This window comes from Geotrypetes seraphini, chromosome 4 (genome assembly GCF_902459505.1).
Source record: "Geotrypetes seraphini chromosome 4, aGeoSer1.1, whole genome shotgun sequence".
In the NCBI taxonomy this organism is placed as follows: Eukaryota; Metazoa; Chordata; class Amphibia; order Gymnophiona; family Dermophiidae; genus Geotrypetes; species Geotrypetes seraphini.
This window is the reverse complement of record NC_047087.1, coordinates 324,662-339,318: the sequence shown is the minus strand read 5'-3', so window position 1 is coordinate 339,318 and position 14,657 is coordinate 324,662. Positions and strand designations below refer to the sequence as shown.

The 14,657-nt window shown below is 42.4% G+C and overlaps 2 protein-coding genes across 5 annotated transcripts in view; one reads left to right on the top strand and one right to left on the bottom strand.

Annotated features, from left to right (window-relative positions):
- The window catches only part of ADAT1 (adenosine deaminase tRNA specific 1), a 47,162-nt gene extending 46,358 nt beyond the window's left edge, over window positions 1-804 (top strand). For all 3 annotated transcript variants that reach the window (XM_033943799.1, XM_033943798.1, XM_033943795.1), the window contains one exon: window positions 241-804. In XM_033943799.1, coding sequence (XP_033799690.1) covers window positions 241-373 — 133 coding nt within the window. In that variant the 3' untranslated portion in view covers window positions 374-804. The remainder of the gene's footprint in view (window positions 1-240) is intronic.
- Window positions 805-6,595: 5,791 nt separating this feature from the next.
- Window positions 6,596-14,657, bottom strand: part of GABARAPL2 (GABA type A receptor associated protein like 2) — a 105,982-nt gene continuing 97,920 nt past the window's right edge. For both annotated transcript variants that reach the window (XM_033941483.1, XM_033941482.1), the window contains exons 3-4: window positions 9,766-9,938; window positions 6,596-7,176 (exon numbers count right to left, since the gene is read on the bottom strand). In XM_033941483.1, the coding sequence (XP_033797374.1) occupies window positions 7,086-7,176; window positions 9,766-9,938 (264 nt within the window). In that variant the 3' untranslated portion in view covers window positions 6,596-7,085. The remainder of the gene's footprint in view (window positions 7,177-9,765; window positions 9,939-14,657) is intronic.

Here is a 14,657-nt window from a genome sequence, read left to right as displayed (position 1 = left end):
GGACAGTACCTAACCATTATGCTAAACACTGCTGTAGTGTATTCTTTGTTTTATACTCTAGTACTCTCCTGTTTGATTGTTGTTAAAGTACACTTTGGGTGTTTTTCCTAAGATGTATAATTGTAAAATGCTGTGTACTCTGATGATACTAATGCTGAGCTAAGAGAAATTCTGCCAAATAAGAATTCATAATATTTTGTTAAAAATGGAGTTTTAAAAAATGCTTAAATATTCCTACAGAAACAAGCCGCTGAAGACATATTGGGAGTACAAGGCAGCTGCGAGCAGTTATCAAGAAGCCTGGAATAAATTACAAGCACAAGTATTCAGGAATTGGATCAAAACTCCACGCAGTTACTTGGCATTTACCTGAGAACTCAAAAACTTCTATCTTTTTTAGCATTTTTTTTTCTGCTCATCTGGCACATAGGACCTAGTGCTGCATGGACAGGATCCTTCAGGGGCAGGGACAGAATGGGGGGACTGCAGCTACCAGAACAGTCCTTGCCTGAGTTACTGCTGATATCTTCTTCCTTCTCCTGTGCTGGTGCAATATCCCCCATTTCAGAGACAAGGCTGCCAGAGACAAAGCTGGGCCTGATGCAAATAGTCTAAAGGGGGCAGCTATGTCCTACCCCTCCCTGCCTGTAGTATGAATGCAAAAGAACCACCTGATTATGAAGCAGTAACTTACATCAAAAGAATTTCAAGCAGTGTTGAAGTCCCTTAGAGTTGGATTTGCCTCAGGTGGTGATGGTTTCACTGTAGAGTTTTATAAATCATTTCAAATTACCCTTTTGCCTCATCTTTTAAATTTATATCAAGCATTACTAACTAAAGGTTGCATTTCAGGTACTATGACAGAATCTCTAACTATTGTTTTACCAAAGCCAAATGAAGATCCCATGTTGGTTGCAAATTACAGGTCTATTTCTTTGATCAGTGTTGATGGGAAATTGTTGGCTAAGTTATTGGCATTGTGCTTGGCCAAGGCTCTCCCTTATAGAATAGGTATGCACCAACGGGGTTCATTGCTTAAAGGCATTCTTCAAACAATACCGGGCTGGCTTTTCACATGTTAAATTTAACAAAAGCCATGGCAGATCCTTTGAGTGTGTGGAGTGAACTTTCATGTATCAAGCAATGGACTGGTTTGGTATTGGTTCCGGATTTATACAAATAATTCAAACCTTGTATAGTTCACCTTTTGCTAGACTATCTAATATAATAAAATGCTAAGCGCGCATGCGCACTCTACCACCATGTTGCCTGATCTGTAGTTCCGTGGTCAGCAGAGTGCGCATGCGCGCATACAACGGTCCCTCTCTTGCAGGTGATGTGCAGTCTTGCCGGCTCCATCTCCCTTGCACTTCACAGCCGACGTTTGCAATACAGAGGCAGGGAACACGCCAGTGACTCCCCCCTCTTCCCCTCACTCTGTCTAACATAGCGGTCTCGGCAGTGACTCCCCCTTCCCATCCTCACTTCGTCAAACTGGCTGTCAGCGCTGGACTCCCTGCTCTCCACCTCTCAAACTGCGGTGTTGGCTCCTCTCACGAGCCTGCCCCAGCGTCGGAGAAGGCTTTCGATGCTGGCGGGGATCGTGAGAGGATCCGCCGCCGGCACTTTTAAACTTAAACAAAACCCTTCGGCCACAGCAGGCCAGCCCGTGGGAAGGGAAGGGGGGGGCGAAAAGGAACAGGACTCCAGCTACAGGAACGCAGGCTAGAACGGGGGAAGGGAAGGGGGAGGGGCCGAACGGAGCAGGCTAGATCACCTTAAGAGAAGGGAATGGGGGTGGGGGAAAATGCTTCTACTGCTTCACAGGGACCTGGAGGTGACATCAAGGGAGATACAACCCTTCTAAATTAACTTTGTCATTTGTCTAGCTTACAGTGCAATCACCCTAACGCAGCTGATCTGTTATCCAACCCTCTGAAAAGGGCCAGCAAGGGAGATACAACCCTGCTTAATAATTTTATCACTTGCTTAGCTTAGAGTGCAATCTCAGCTCTGCCTGTGGGAACTCGCTCTGTATTTCCACTTGATCGAAGCTGGGCCACCTTAACGTTCCACCGGATACTTCTACGCACTGCCTGGTGAAAAGCATCATCATTGACTGATAAGCACTTTGAATTTCATACTTTTAGATCATTATAATCTTAATGTCAAATGTAGAGATACTAATCCAATTTTACACTAATAGACAATCTATTTTTTCCTTTTAACCTCTTTTAACTTCAGGTTAGTATCATGGCTTTGTTAAATTACTGTGTACGTATTTGGCTTTTTTTATTTTATCTAATTTGCTCCAGAAGAACTGTTGCAAATGTATTGTACTCAGCCCCAATTCCTGTACATTATTCTATCAATCGTGCAGCAAAGGGAAATACCGCTGCTACTTCTGCACAGGGAAAAGGAGGGAAATAATGATAGACAGTGGGAGGGAGGGAGACAGAAAGAAAGGAAGAAAGACACAGGGAGAGGGACAGAAAGACAGACAGAAAGGTGGCCAGGGAGAGAGACAGAAAGACAGACAGACAGACATATATTCTAGCACCCGTTAATGTAAAGGGCTTAATGACTAGAGAGAGACAGAAAGAAATACAAACAGACAAAGGAGGCCAGGGAGAGAGACAGACAGACAGGGGACCAGAGAGACAGACAAAGGGTGCCAGGGAGAGAGACAGAAAGAAAGGAAGAAGAGACAGGAGCAGGGAGAGAGACATAAATAAAGACAGACATCATATATTCTAGCACCTGTTAATGTAACGGGCTTAAACACTAGTATCTATAATAATAAAACCCTAAGCGCGCATGCTCACTCCTACTTGCGTGCTCTGTTTTCCGTGATCAGTAGGTCCCTGGCAGGTAGGAATGCGCATGCGTGCTTAGGGTTCTGTTTTTGTGTAAGTCAGTTCATTGTCGTCACCCCCCCCCCCCCGGCGCACCCAAACCCCCATTAACCCTCCCATCCGACCCTCCCACCCGAGACAACCACAAACCTCCCGGCTCCAGCAGCGTCCGCAGCATTCTAAACACGCTGCTTGGCAGCCTTCTACTGCCCTGATTTCCTCTGCCGCGTCCCTGATAATGACATCAGAGACGCGGCAGAGAAAATCAGGGCAGTAGAAGGCTGCCAAGCAGCGTGTTTAGAGTGCTGCGGACGCTGCTGTAGCCAGGAAGTGTGGTGGGAGGGTCAGTGGGGTCAGCTGTGTGGCGGGGGGGGGGGAGATGGAAACATGCTGCTCATGGGTTATTTGCACAAGGGGGTGAGAGGGAAGCAGGCTTCGGAGGGTGGGGGTGGGACAAAGTCTGGAAGGCAGTGAGGGGGACATAGGAAGGAGGCACTGGTGGCATTAAGGACACAGGACGGAGGCACTGGGGGCAATAAAGACATAGGAAGGAGGCACTGAGGACACTAAGGACATAGGATGGGACACTATGGACATAGGAAAGGGGCCACAGCGAGACAGGCAGACATGGCGCAACAGAGAAATGCAGGCAGGGGGCCACAGACGGACAGTGTCCAAGGAGAGAGAGACAAAGACAAAAAAACCAGACAGACAGACATGTACTCTAGCACCCATTAATGTAATGGGCTTAAACACTAGTATTAATAATACTTTTTCAGAGTGTTTTCATCTGGAGAGGGGAGTTAGACAAGGATGTCCATTGTCTCCTTTGTTGTTTGATATTGTTCTGGAACCCTTGTTTTTGGCTATTCAACAGGTAAAGGAGATACAGGGTAGTCCTTATGCAGGTTGGGAATATAAAGTCTCTGTGTATGCAGATGATACTTTGCTTTATTTGAGGAATCCTGAAAGTACCATTCCACATTTACTAAATTTGATTGATAGATTTGGAAAATTTTCTGAATATAAAATAAATTGGAGTAAATCAGAGGTTCTTCCGCTAAACGGACACTGTCAAAAAGAATTGACACATTCCCTTTTCTTTGGAAGGAAGAGGGTATAAAATATTTAGGCATTTGGATATAGAAAACGGAGGAAACGATGAAAGATCCTTATTGCTAAAGGTCTCAGAAATGTGTGAGCAATGGAACCCATTTCATCTGTCTTAGTGGGGGAGAGTTCTGACGGTTAAAATGATGATTTTCCCTGTGGTTTGTTACCAAATGGGTATGTTGCCAGTTTATTTTTAGGGGTCTTTTTTAGAAGAAATGAAATAGTATTCTTACTAAATTTATTTGGCTGGGTAAAACTGCTTTAGTATCTTTACAAATACCAACTGCAGCAGGTGGAGTAAATTTTCCCAATTTTTATAGGTATCATATACCTATAGGTATACTGCGTCAGGGTATGTATTGGATCCTCCCTGAGCTCATGGAACATCTCCCGGCTTGATTATATTTAGAGTGGCAATTGATGTCCCCATTGCGACTGTTTCAAATGTTGAGTATCAGATTACCCAGATATGTTAAGGACAATAGTATTATATTTGACAGCTAGAAAACTTTAAAATTTATTAATAAATTAACAGATGTTCCAGTAGAGAAATCCACTTACCAATCCTTGTGGCTAAACTCCACGATTAAAATTGGCAAGTCTGGGATCTCCTGGAAGCAATGGATGCACTAGATGATGTTACATGCTTGATTTTTCACACAGGCAATAAACATTTGTTATTGCTAAGTCTCAAAATTATAAGTGGTTGCAGTTGAAGCAAGCCATTCAGAAGGGGTTCCCTGATTGGCAAAATCTAAAAAATTATTACAGCTTGCAGGGCCTATGCTTCCAGATGGATTCGTTAGGGCAGCAGGCTGCCCGGTGGTATAAATTAATATCTGATTTCTTGAATAAAAAACCAAAAAATGGTCTTAGAGACAGTTGGAGCATTGAGATTAAGCAGTATATTTCTGCATCTCGATGGCCACGAATTTGGACTTGGAGGATGATATGTACAGCGTCAGCATCTATGAGACAAACATGGTTTTTTCTGTTACATAGATCTTTTTGGACCCCTGTTAGGTTGCACAAGTTAGGCAGTTCTAAATCTAATAGATGCTGGCATTATCAACTGGACAGAGGGGCATTGGCTCAACTGTTGTTCTATTGTCCTTTGGTAAATTAACTTTTGGAGGTCAATATAGGGTACAATTAACAACATACTGGAATCATCAATTCCACTGATGTATGAGGCAATCATATGTGGAAAGTTATTACATGTTAAACCCCCTAAGGATCGTTATAAATGCCGCCTTTTTCTTGATTACGCACACCTTCAGGACACTCCCTCTGCCTTGAGAAAGTGCGAGTAGGATCTTTTCTGGGATATCTACCAGCCCTCTAGAACAAATTACCACTGTGCATCAGATCAATAGGACTACTGAACTTCAGAAAGGCAATAAAAACTCATTTCTTCCTCTAATCTTCCATGAAATAACTCCAGTCTCAATACCACTGTCTATGCCACAAGATCCATCATCACTGATACTACCATGCCCTGTCACACGCTCCGCACCATATCATACCTAACACATCTCATCTGCTGTTACATATTACCTTGCCATGCTACGTATTGTCATTGCTGACACTTCCACACTTTGCCAGACATTCCATGCTTTACCATACCTAGCATATATCATCATTCATAGTTATATATTGTCCTACCAGGCCATGTACTGTTATGTTCCTGCCATACTCTTATATGTATTGTCTGCCATATCATATGTTGTCATGCATCATAATCGATGCCTCACCACGCTTCATACGGTCAGGCACTATAATGTACTGTCAAACTGTATTACCACAATGTCATACCAAACTCATAACATCCCCATCACTGTATGAGGTCTTGTCCTGTCATATCCTATTAAATAATGCCATGCTTTTGAGTACTATCATGATCCCCTATGTATTGTCCTATCATGTCATGAACTAAAATGTACTGTCATGCTCTTCTATACCATTATATTTTATTATGTATGTAAACTTTTAACCCGTTCTGAGTTCTTCTGGGAGGACAGGATATAAATCATACCTAAGCGGTTAACAATAAAACATTCACAATAGTTCAAAACAGCATACATGAACAACACTTTTAGTTACAATACAGTCACAGAACAACATAGTCCCCTCAAGGTTACCTCCAAAACTAGAGGAAGTGAAAATCAATCTTCGCTAAGTCAAATCATAATGATCACAGTTCAAGGTATCATAACCAACGCTACAGCAAAGTTCAGAGAAAGGCCTCAACATATAGTTTAGTCTAACATTTTCCTGAATTTGTAACACTTTCATAATAGATAAGTGACAAGAGCCTAACTTGCAAGGTGTAGTCTTGACAAGCTGACTGTGCTCTTTCCTTACGCACTGGCTGAGATTCTTTCCATAAGGAATAATCATCCAGTGAGATAGCACCAGAGTCAAGAATTTGAACTTAACACCACAGACAGGAGAGGATATATCATATTTAATAACTGAAATGAAATGCTTCTCCTTGCAAGATACACTGCTGACAGCGGGAAATCTTTGCTCATTCAGCAAGTGGTTGGCTAGGTAATAATTCCCCTGCAGATGTTTGTGAGCTGAAGTGATCACCCAGAATTATGGCATAAACAATCACAGCTATGTGGAATTTCAGGAGTGCTTTTTATTGGCAATATTTTATTCTCCTAGGATCCAGGATACAGAAAAGAGTTGAGATTAATAGAATTGACAGTTTGTTAATAATTACAACAATCTACTAAACTGTAGTGCCCCTTCTAATAATTTAATTCATCTTTAATACATGGAAACTGACACTTCAAACATGATGCAAAATAAACTGTTATGAATCTTCCATTTGATTTGTTATCCAGCTATGTCACTCCAAAATATCAACAATTTCAAATTATAGTATCTCAACAAAAGGAAAGCATCAGAAACACAAGGTATGGAATTGAACCTGCACAAAAATATAAAATCAGGGAAGTAATTTTCATATTTAGCAGAATACTACCTTTTAATATATTATAGAATAAATTCAATTACAATTGCATCCATACAATAAGTACCGTAAGAGATCATGTGGTATTCCAACAGGACAATATATTTACAAAATACACAAGCTTTCAAAAGTACTCAGAAGCCAAAGGTGTTCTCTCCACTGTACGCCACATACAAAAATCCATCTTCATCTTTTTCTTTCTCATATAGTTGTCCCATAGTGAGGCTTCAGAAGGAAATAAGAAAACAAATACAAGCTGTAAGATTAGATTAAACATGAAAAGGCTCTAGCTCTCTGCTAACCATGAAATTCACTTCTTAAAAAGGAGGCTCTTAATGTAGGTAGACGACAATGCCTTACAAGAAGGCTAAAATAGGTCTTAAGCTAGGTTAACTTGCAGACAGCATCCATTAGAAGCAACAGAGTATACAATAAGGTTGTTATCACCCATCCCTTCCAGCAAGGCTTTGTCAGTTGTTCCTAGAACACAAAATCAAGGCTGGTGCCAGACTACCATATTGCTTAGCCAAAGGTGTGCTTCAAGGTTTACCCTTATCACCTTCCTTAATATATATATGAGTGAATTAGGAAATATCTGTTTAAATTTACGCTACACAGTATATACCTATTAGATATAGGATTAAGTTTAAGGTATGATGTCTAGTACACAAGGCTTTACATGGTAATGCTCCAATACAATTAACATCTCTTTTATGTATTCCAACTAATTTTACTACTACACAGAGTAACTATAGCTTTAAACTTCAGTTTCCAACTATTTTTAGAGTAATTAGGAAGAGTCAGCTGGTATGATCGTTTTCTTATCAGGCAGTTCATATGTAGAACAGTCTTACTTTAGAAATAAGAAACCTGTATTTCTATATTATTTTTCATAAAGTTTTAAAGACCTACTTTTTTATAAATGTTATTCTTGATATTTTATCTCTTTGTGCAATCATTTTTAACCTTTTCCTATCGTAATAAATTTTACGTTACGCTGGTTCCAATCGTAATTAGTTTAGCAAAGTTTTGTATTATTCACCGTTATCATTTACGGCTATTGTAAACATAATGTAAATAAGTCATAAGTCTGTAAATTCAAATATTTTGTGTTCCTGGCTCTTTATTAGTCCATACAGACTGTTTATCCACTGTCTATGTCATTTTTGGAATGTCCCGTCATCCGGGACACACGATAGGAAAAGGTTAAGTATATGTGCTCCCCTTAATGTAGGGTTCTTCTCGTTGTAATCTGCTCTGAATTGAAAAATAGCGGAATATAAGACTTCTGATTAGATTAGATCCATTGTACTGCATGAAAGGGTGAGTTAAAAATAAAAGTGATTGTTACACTTGGAATGCGCTACCGGAGGAAGTGATCGGGCAGAGTACGGTACAGGGATTCAAACAGAGACTGGACAGATTCCTGGGGGATAAAGGGATCGTGGGATACTGAGAAAGTATAGAAACCCAACCAGGTCGTGCATGTGCAAGACCGGAGGGCTAGGACTTCGATGGGAAGATAGGACTCATCAGGAAACCAAGGTGGCATGGGGGCCCCTTCTGATGATTTTGACAGGCCCTGTTTGGCCCTGTTTGGGCCGCCGCGGGAGCGGACTGCTGGGCTAGATGGACCTATGGTCTGACCCGGCGGAGGCACTGCTTATGTTCTTATGTTACAGTTCTCCGGGTCTCACCTAGTTTATGTCTAAGGGAAAACACAGACAATTAAAGCATTAAAATTTCAAATTGTGTCATGATGGTTTATTCCAGAACTTCCCAAATCTGTTCTGGGGACCCCACAATCATTTAGATTTTCAGGATATCTACAAATATGACTGAAAGATAACTGTAAATTCATCTTGAGCATATTCATTATGGATGATATGTAAATGGAGATTACCATATATACTCAAATATAAATCAAAATCCCCATTTTTCCCCCCAAAAAGGAGGAAAAATGGTTGACTCGAATATAAGTCAGGGGCTTAATATTCAAGTGCCATGCCCTGCCAGAATCTGCACCCAGTGTCCTCTCCCTCACGCCCTTCCCTGCCAGACTCTGCACCCAGCCCCCCTCACTACTTGCCATGCTCTGCACTGCACCCTGTCCCCCTCCTCTTCCACCTCTGGTGGTCTAGTGGTAGGTCAGGACAGGAGGGATCCCTCCCATCTCCTGCCCCAGCCAACACTAATAATTGCCACCCTTCCTCCTTCCCTCCCTTGCGTACCTCTTCCCTGGTGGTCCAGCGTGTATCCCTCACTAAAATCCTTTGTAAAGGTAGTAGCGAGCGGTGCACTCAGGCCGGCACACAGGAGCAAGCTTTTCGTGCTGCTGGCTGTCCCTGCACCGCTCCTTGATAGGCTGCCATAAGAACCGTGAATCCCACAAGTTGGGGGGGGGGAGAGATGTAGGTGTAGTTTATGGGTTGGAGGTAGATGTGGGAGGTACTTTTTGGGCTAAGGACAGTAGAGAACAGAATTAGACAAATTGAAATTAGGAATTCCCTAACTGCTAAGTTTTTTTTACTTATGTAAGTTTCTATGCTGCAAAAGCAGGACTTGCTTCTCCAACAGAAATGGACTAGGCCTTTTTTTTTGGGGGGTGGGAAGGTATTTCTTTGGAGCCCATTTCCCAATTTGATGTGTCAGGTAGATCTTCCCCCATGCAAGTTTCATCTCATTCCATTAAATTTTCACAGTTCTTTTATACCTAGAATGGATAGGCAAGACATTTCTTGACCCTTTTTGTATAATTCTTTCCAGCTTTGGGTGGGATGAAAAGAATAAAAATTACTACAATAGAATCCTTACCTGGACTGTGGAACAGTCTTGTCTACAAACAGGAAGATTGCTTTCTCTGATGGTAGCTGGATCCGTTTCCTGATAATCCACATAAACTGAGCAACAGTAATATCTGAAGGAACTAAGTATTTTCGCTTATCAATATCCACAATTTGAGAACCTGAAACTTTTTCCACAATGACCTGAAAGGACAGAAGAAACTTAGTGAAGAGAGGGAACTAGATTTATCCTCTGCAAACACAAAACAATGGTTATACAAATTGATCCAAACCTTTGTTTCTACTAAGACAGAATAGTAGTTACAAAAAAGCAAAGATTCTGCTAACAGGAATAAAAGTACTCAAAACAAAGCAGCTGAACAACTTCCCTTTTGGGCTCCTGTGCTCATGGATTCAAATGAACAGTCTGGTGTCTTCCTAATTTGAGGCCTCAAGCATTCATCTTACCTGCCTACCCCTTACAACAGTGGTCTCAAACTCACGGCCCGCCAGGTACTATTTTGAGTAAAATACTATTTGGTACTATTTATTATTTGAGTAAAATAAAACAGTTTCTTAATCATATGTCTCTTTAGCTATAAATTACAATATTATTATTAAGACTTAGCCAAAAGGAAAGATTTATAAACTATAGAGTTTTACCTCATGCAAAATTGTCATTTCTTTAATAAGACATTAACTATTTTTTTCTGCAGCCCTCCAAATACCTACAAATCCAAAATGTGGCCCTTCAAATGTCCATGAAGTGGATCTAAGGAAGGCCTGGGCTGGGGCCAGGGCAAAATATTCAGTCACTGTCTATACAACTCTTTTTGAGAAGGCTTACAATCTTAAGTATGCACCTAAGGCAACGGAGGGTAAAGTGGCTTTTAGCCAAGTTAAAAAATAAATAACTCAAGAAATGACACTGGGATATCAACTTTGGCTTTCGTGTTATTTATATTTCTTTTCATTTAGTTTTGTGGCTAGTGTGGTGGTGGCCCTCATAGTCCTTTTAGTTCTGCTTTAAAGTTTTTATATCTCGGCTCATGTAGTTTTTTATACCTCGGCTCACGTAGTTTTTTAAATCCCGGCTTACTAAGTTTTTTGGGCACACATTTTAGTTGTTACTTTATATAAAGTTGTTATCTATATATATAAAATCGGAGGTATGTATGTATGTATGTGTGTGTGTGTGTATGTGCCGCGATCAAGCAAAAACGGCTTGACCGATTTGAACGAAACTTGGTATGCAGATCCCTCACTACCTGGGATGATATGTTCTGGGGGTCTCGCGGCCCACCTGCACACGTGGGCGGAGCTACAAACAGAAAATCAGATTTCACCCATTCACGTCAACGGAAAAAATGTAAAAAGCTGCCATTCTCACAGTAATTCAAAAACGGCTTGACCGATTTGAACGAAACTTGGTATGCAGATCCCTCACTACCTGGGGTGATATGTTCTGGGGGTCTCGCAGCCCACCTGCACACGTGGGCGGAGCTACAAACAGAAAATCTGATTTCACCCATTCATGTCAATGGAAAAAATGTAAAAAGCTGCCATTCTCACAGTAATTCAAAAATGGCTTGACCGATTTGAACGAAACTTGGTATGCAGATCCCTCACTACCTGGGGTGATATGTTCTGGGGGTCTCGCAGCCCACCTGCACACGTGGGCGGAGCTACAAACAGAAAATCTGATTTCACCCATTCATGTCAATGGAAAAAATGTAAAAAGCTGCCATTCTCACAGTAATTCAAAAATGGCTTGACCGATTTGAGCGGCCCACCTGCACACGTGGGCGGAGCTACAAACAGAATATCTAATTTCACCCATTCATGTCAATGGAAAAAATGTAAAAAGCTGCCATTCTCACAATAATTCAAAAACGGCTTGACCGATTTGAATGAAACTTGGTATGCACATCCCTCACTACCTGAGGTGATATGTTCTGGGGGTCTCGCGTCCCACAACTCTATGTTGCTTGCTCAAGGCTGGGTTCACCCAAGAATTTATATGTTCTTGCTCCAGGAGGTGAAACTAAAAATGTTGTTTATAATTACGTTTTGCGTTAGTTGTATTGTATTCATTTTGTCAAATATTTCACATTATAATTTGAATATTGTACTTTTTATTAAGCTGTAAAAAAATTATTTCATTCACCACTATAAAGTATCTTTATTTGAATCCATTTACAGTGTTATTGCTATAATTAAATACCCGTGCAACGCTGGGGCATCAGCTAGTACTTTATAAGACAAATCTTTTCCAGTTTTAACACAACGACCTTTTTTAATGCCGGCTTGTCCATGTCAGGTGAGGGGTTTTCTTTTCCCTCTTACTTTTGACTATCTCCTGTTTTTGCACAGTTCCCATTCTTAAGAGCATCAAACTGCATTCAAACCACTGTTGACTTACATTCTTTTTATTAATCTTAATGTCCACTAGTCATTATATAGATCCATTTTATTTTTTTAAGTCATATGCTTTTGTTTAATCTGTTCGCTGTAAGTCCATTATGACGATATACAGTATATGCATTTTGCCTGTCACTCTCTTACATTTATAATATTTACGTACCTGTTTATTCTCTTTGGTTCTTTATTCATCTCTTTGTATGTCTGCTATATTAATTTTATCAAATCATTCAACTGACCTGCATTGATAACAAAATTCATGGAGAGTGATCAAAATAAAATTTATAAAATTCCTCAGAGATGTGGAACTCTGTAAGGAAGGCTTGAATACCTCCCTTGGGTGAAGAGTTCACCTTCCAGTCATTGTTTGTTTTATAAAAACTTTGATCACTAACTCCACAGAATATTGCTTAGCTCTGTTTCAAAAAACTTTTATATTAGAAGATTTTTAACGTATTTGAGAGTCACTGTATATTATAATATATGCTGAAATGACACTTAGCCACCTTCAATATGTGGGATGCACCACTAGAAGCATCAAAGTCCGAATAGGTGAGCATATAGCAATGTTACTTACCGTAAAGCACAGTTACTTACCGTAACAGGTGTTATCCAGGGACAGCAGGCAGATATTCTTAACGTATGGGTGACGTCACCGACGGAGCCCCGGTACGGACCTTTTTAACTAGAAAGTTCTAGTTGGCCGCACCGCGCATGCGCGAGTGCCTTCCCGCCCGACGGAGGAGTGCGTGGTCTCCAGTTAAGATAAGCCAGCTAAGAAGCCAACCCGGGGAGGTGGGTGGGTCGTAAGAATATCTGCCTGCTGTCCCTGGATAACACCTGTTACGGTAAGTAACTGTGCTTTATCCCAGGACAAGCAGGCAGCATATTCTTAACGTATGGGTGACCTCCAAGCTAACAGAGAGGGAGGGGGGATGGTTGGCCATTAGGAAAATAAATTTTGTAACACAGATTGGCCGAAGTGTCCATCCCGTCTGGAGAAGGTATCCAGACAGTAGTGAGTAGTGAACGTGTGAACTGAAGACCAAGTGGCCGCCTTGCAGATTTCCTCAATAGGCGTGGAACGGAGGAAAGCCACAGAAGCAGCCATAGCTCTGACCCTGTGGGCCGTGACAGCTCCTTCCAGTGACAGGCCGGCCCGAGCATAACAGAATGCAATACAGGCAGCAAGCCAATTGGACAGCGTTCGTTTAGAGACAGGACGACCCAGACGGTTGGGATCGAAGGTCAGAAAAAGTTGAGGAGAGGAACGGTGAGCCCTGGTACGGTCAAGGTAGTATGCAAGGGCACGTTTACAATCCAGTGTGTGTAACGCCTGTTCTCCAGGATGAGAATGGGGTTTCGGGAAGAAGACAGGCAATACAATAGATTGGTTGAGGTGAAAAGCCGAAACCACCTTGGGAAGGAATTTAGGATGGGTACGCAGAACCACCTTGTCATGGTGAAAAACAGTGAACGGTGGATCGGCGACCAGTGCATGCAGCTCACTAACCCTCCTGGCAGAGGTGATGGCAATGAGGAAAAGCACCTTCCATGTGAGAAGTTTGAGCGAAGTAGTAGCAAGAGGCTCAAAAGGAGGTTTCATGAGGGCTGACAAAACCACATTGAGGTCCCAGACGACAGGAGGAGGCTGTAGAGGTGGTTTGATGTTGAAGAGGCCTCTCATGAACCGGGAAACCAGAGGATGAGCCGTGAGAGGTTTTCCGAGGATAGGCTCATGAAAAGCAGTGATGGCGCTGAGGTGAACTCTGATTGAGGTAGACTTGAGGCCAGCATTGGACAGAGAGAGCAAATAGTCCAGTACAGTCTCCACCGCCAGCGAGGTGGGATTGTGGTGGTGCAGGAGGCACCAAGCGGAAAACCGGGTCCACTTCTGATGGTAACATTGGAGCGTGGTGGGTTTCCTGGAGGCATCCAAAATGCGACGGACAGGCTGAGACAGGTTGTCTGGAGAGGTCAGCCCGAGAGAAACCAGGCTGTCAGGTGGAGGGAAGACAGATTGGGATGCAGTAGAGACTGATGCTGCTGCGTAAGCAGAGTAGGAAACACAGGAAGAGGAATGGGCTCCCTGGAGCTCAGCTGAAGCAGGAGGGAGAACCAGTGTTGCCGGGGCCACCGAGGAGCGATGAGAATCATGGTGGCCCTGTCCTTGCGGAGTTTGAACAAGGTCCGCAACATCAGAGGAAGTGGAGGAAAGGCATAGAGGAACCGATCCGTCCAGTCGAGCAGGAAAGCATCCGGGGCCAGACGATGCGGAGAGAAGAGTCTGGAACAGAACTGGGGCAGCTGATGGTTGTGAGGAGCTGCAAATAGGTCCACCTGCGGAGTGCCCCAGCGCGCAAAGATGGAGTGGAGTGTGGGAGGGTCCAGGGTCCACTCGTGAGGTTGAAGGATGCGGCTGAGATGGTCGGCCAGGGAGTTTTGTTCGCCCTGGATATAGACCGCCTTGAGGTAAAGATTGTGGGCCGTGGCCCAGGTCCA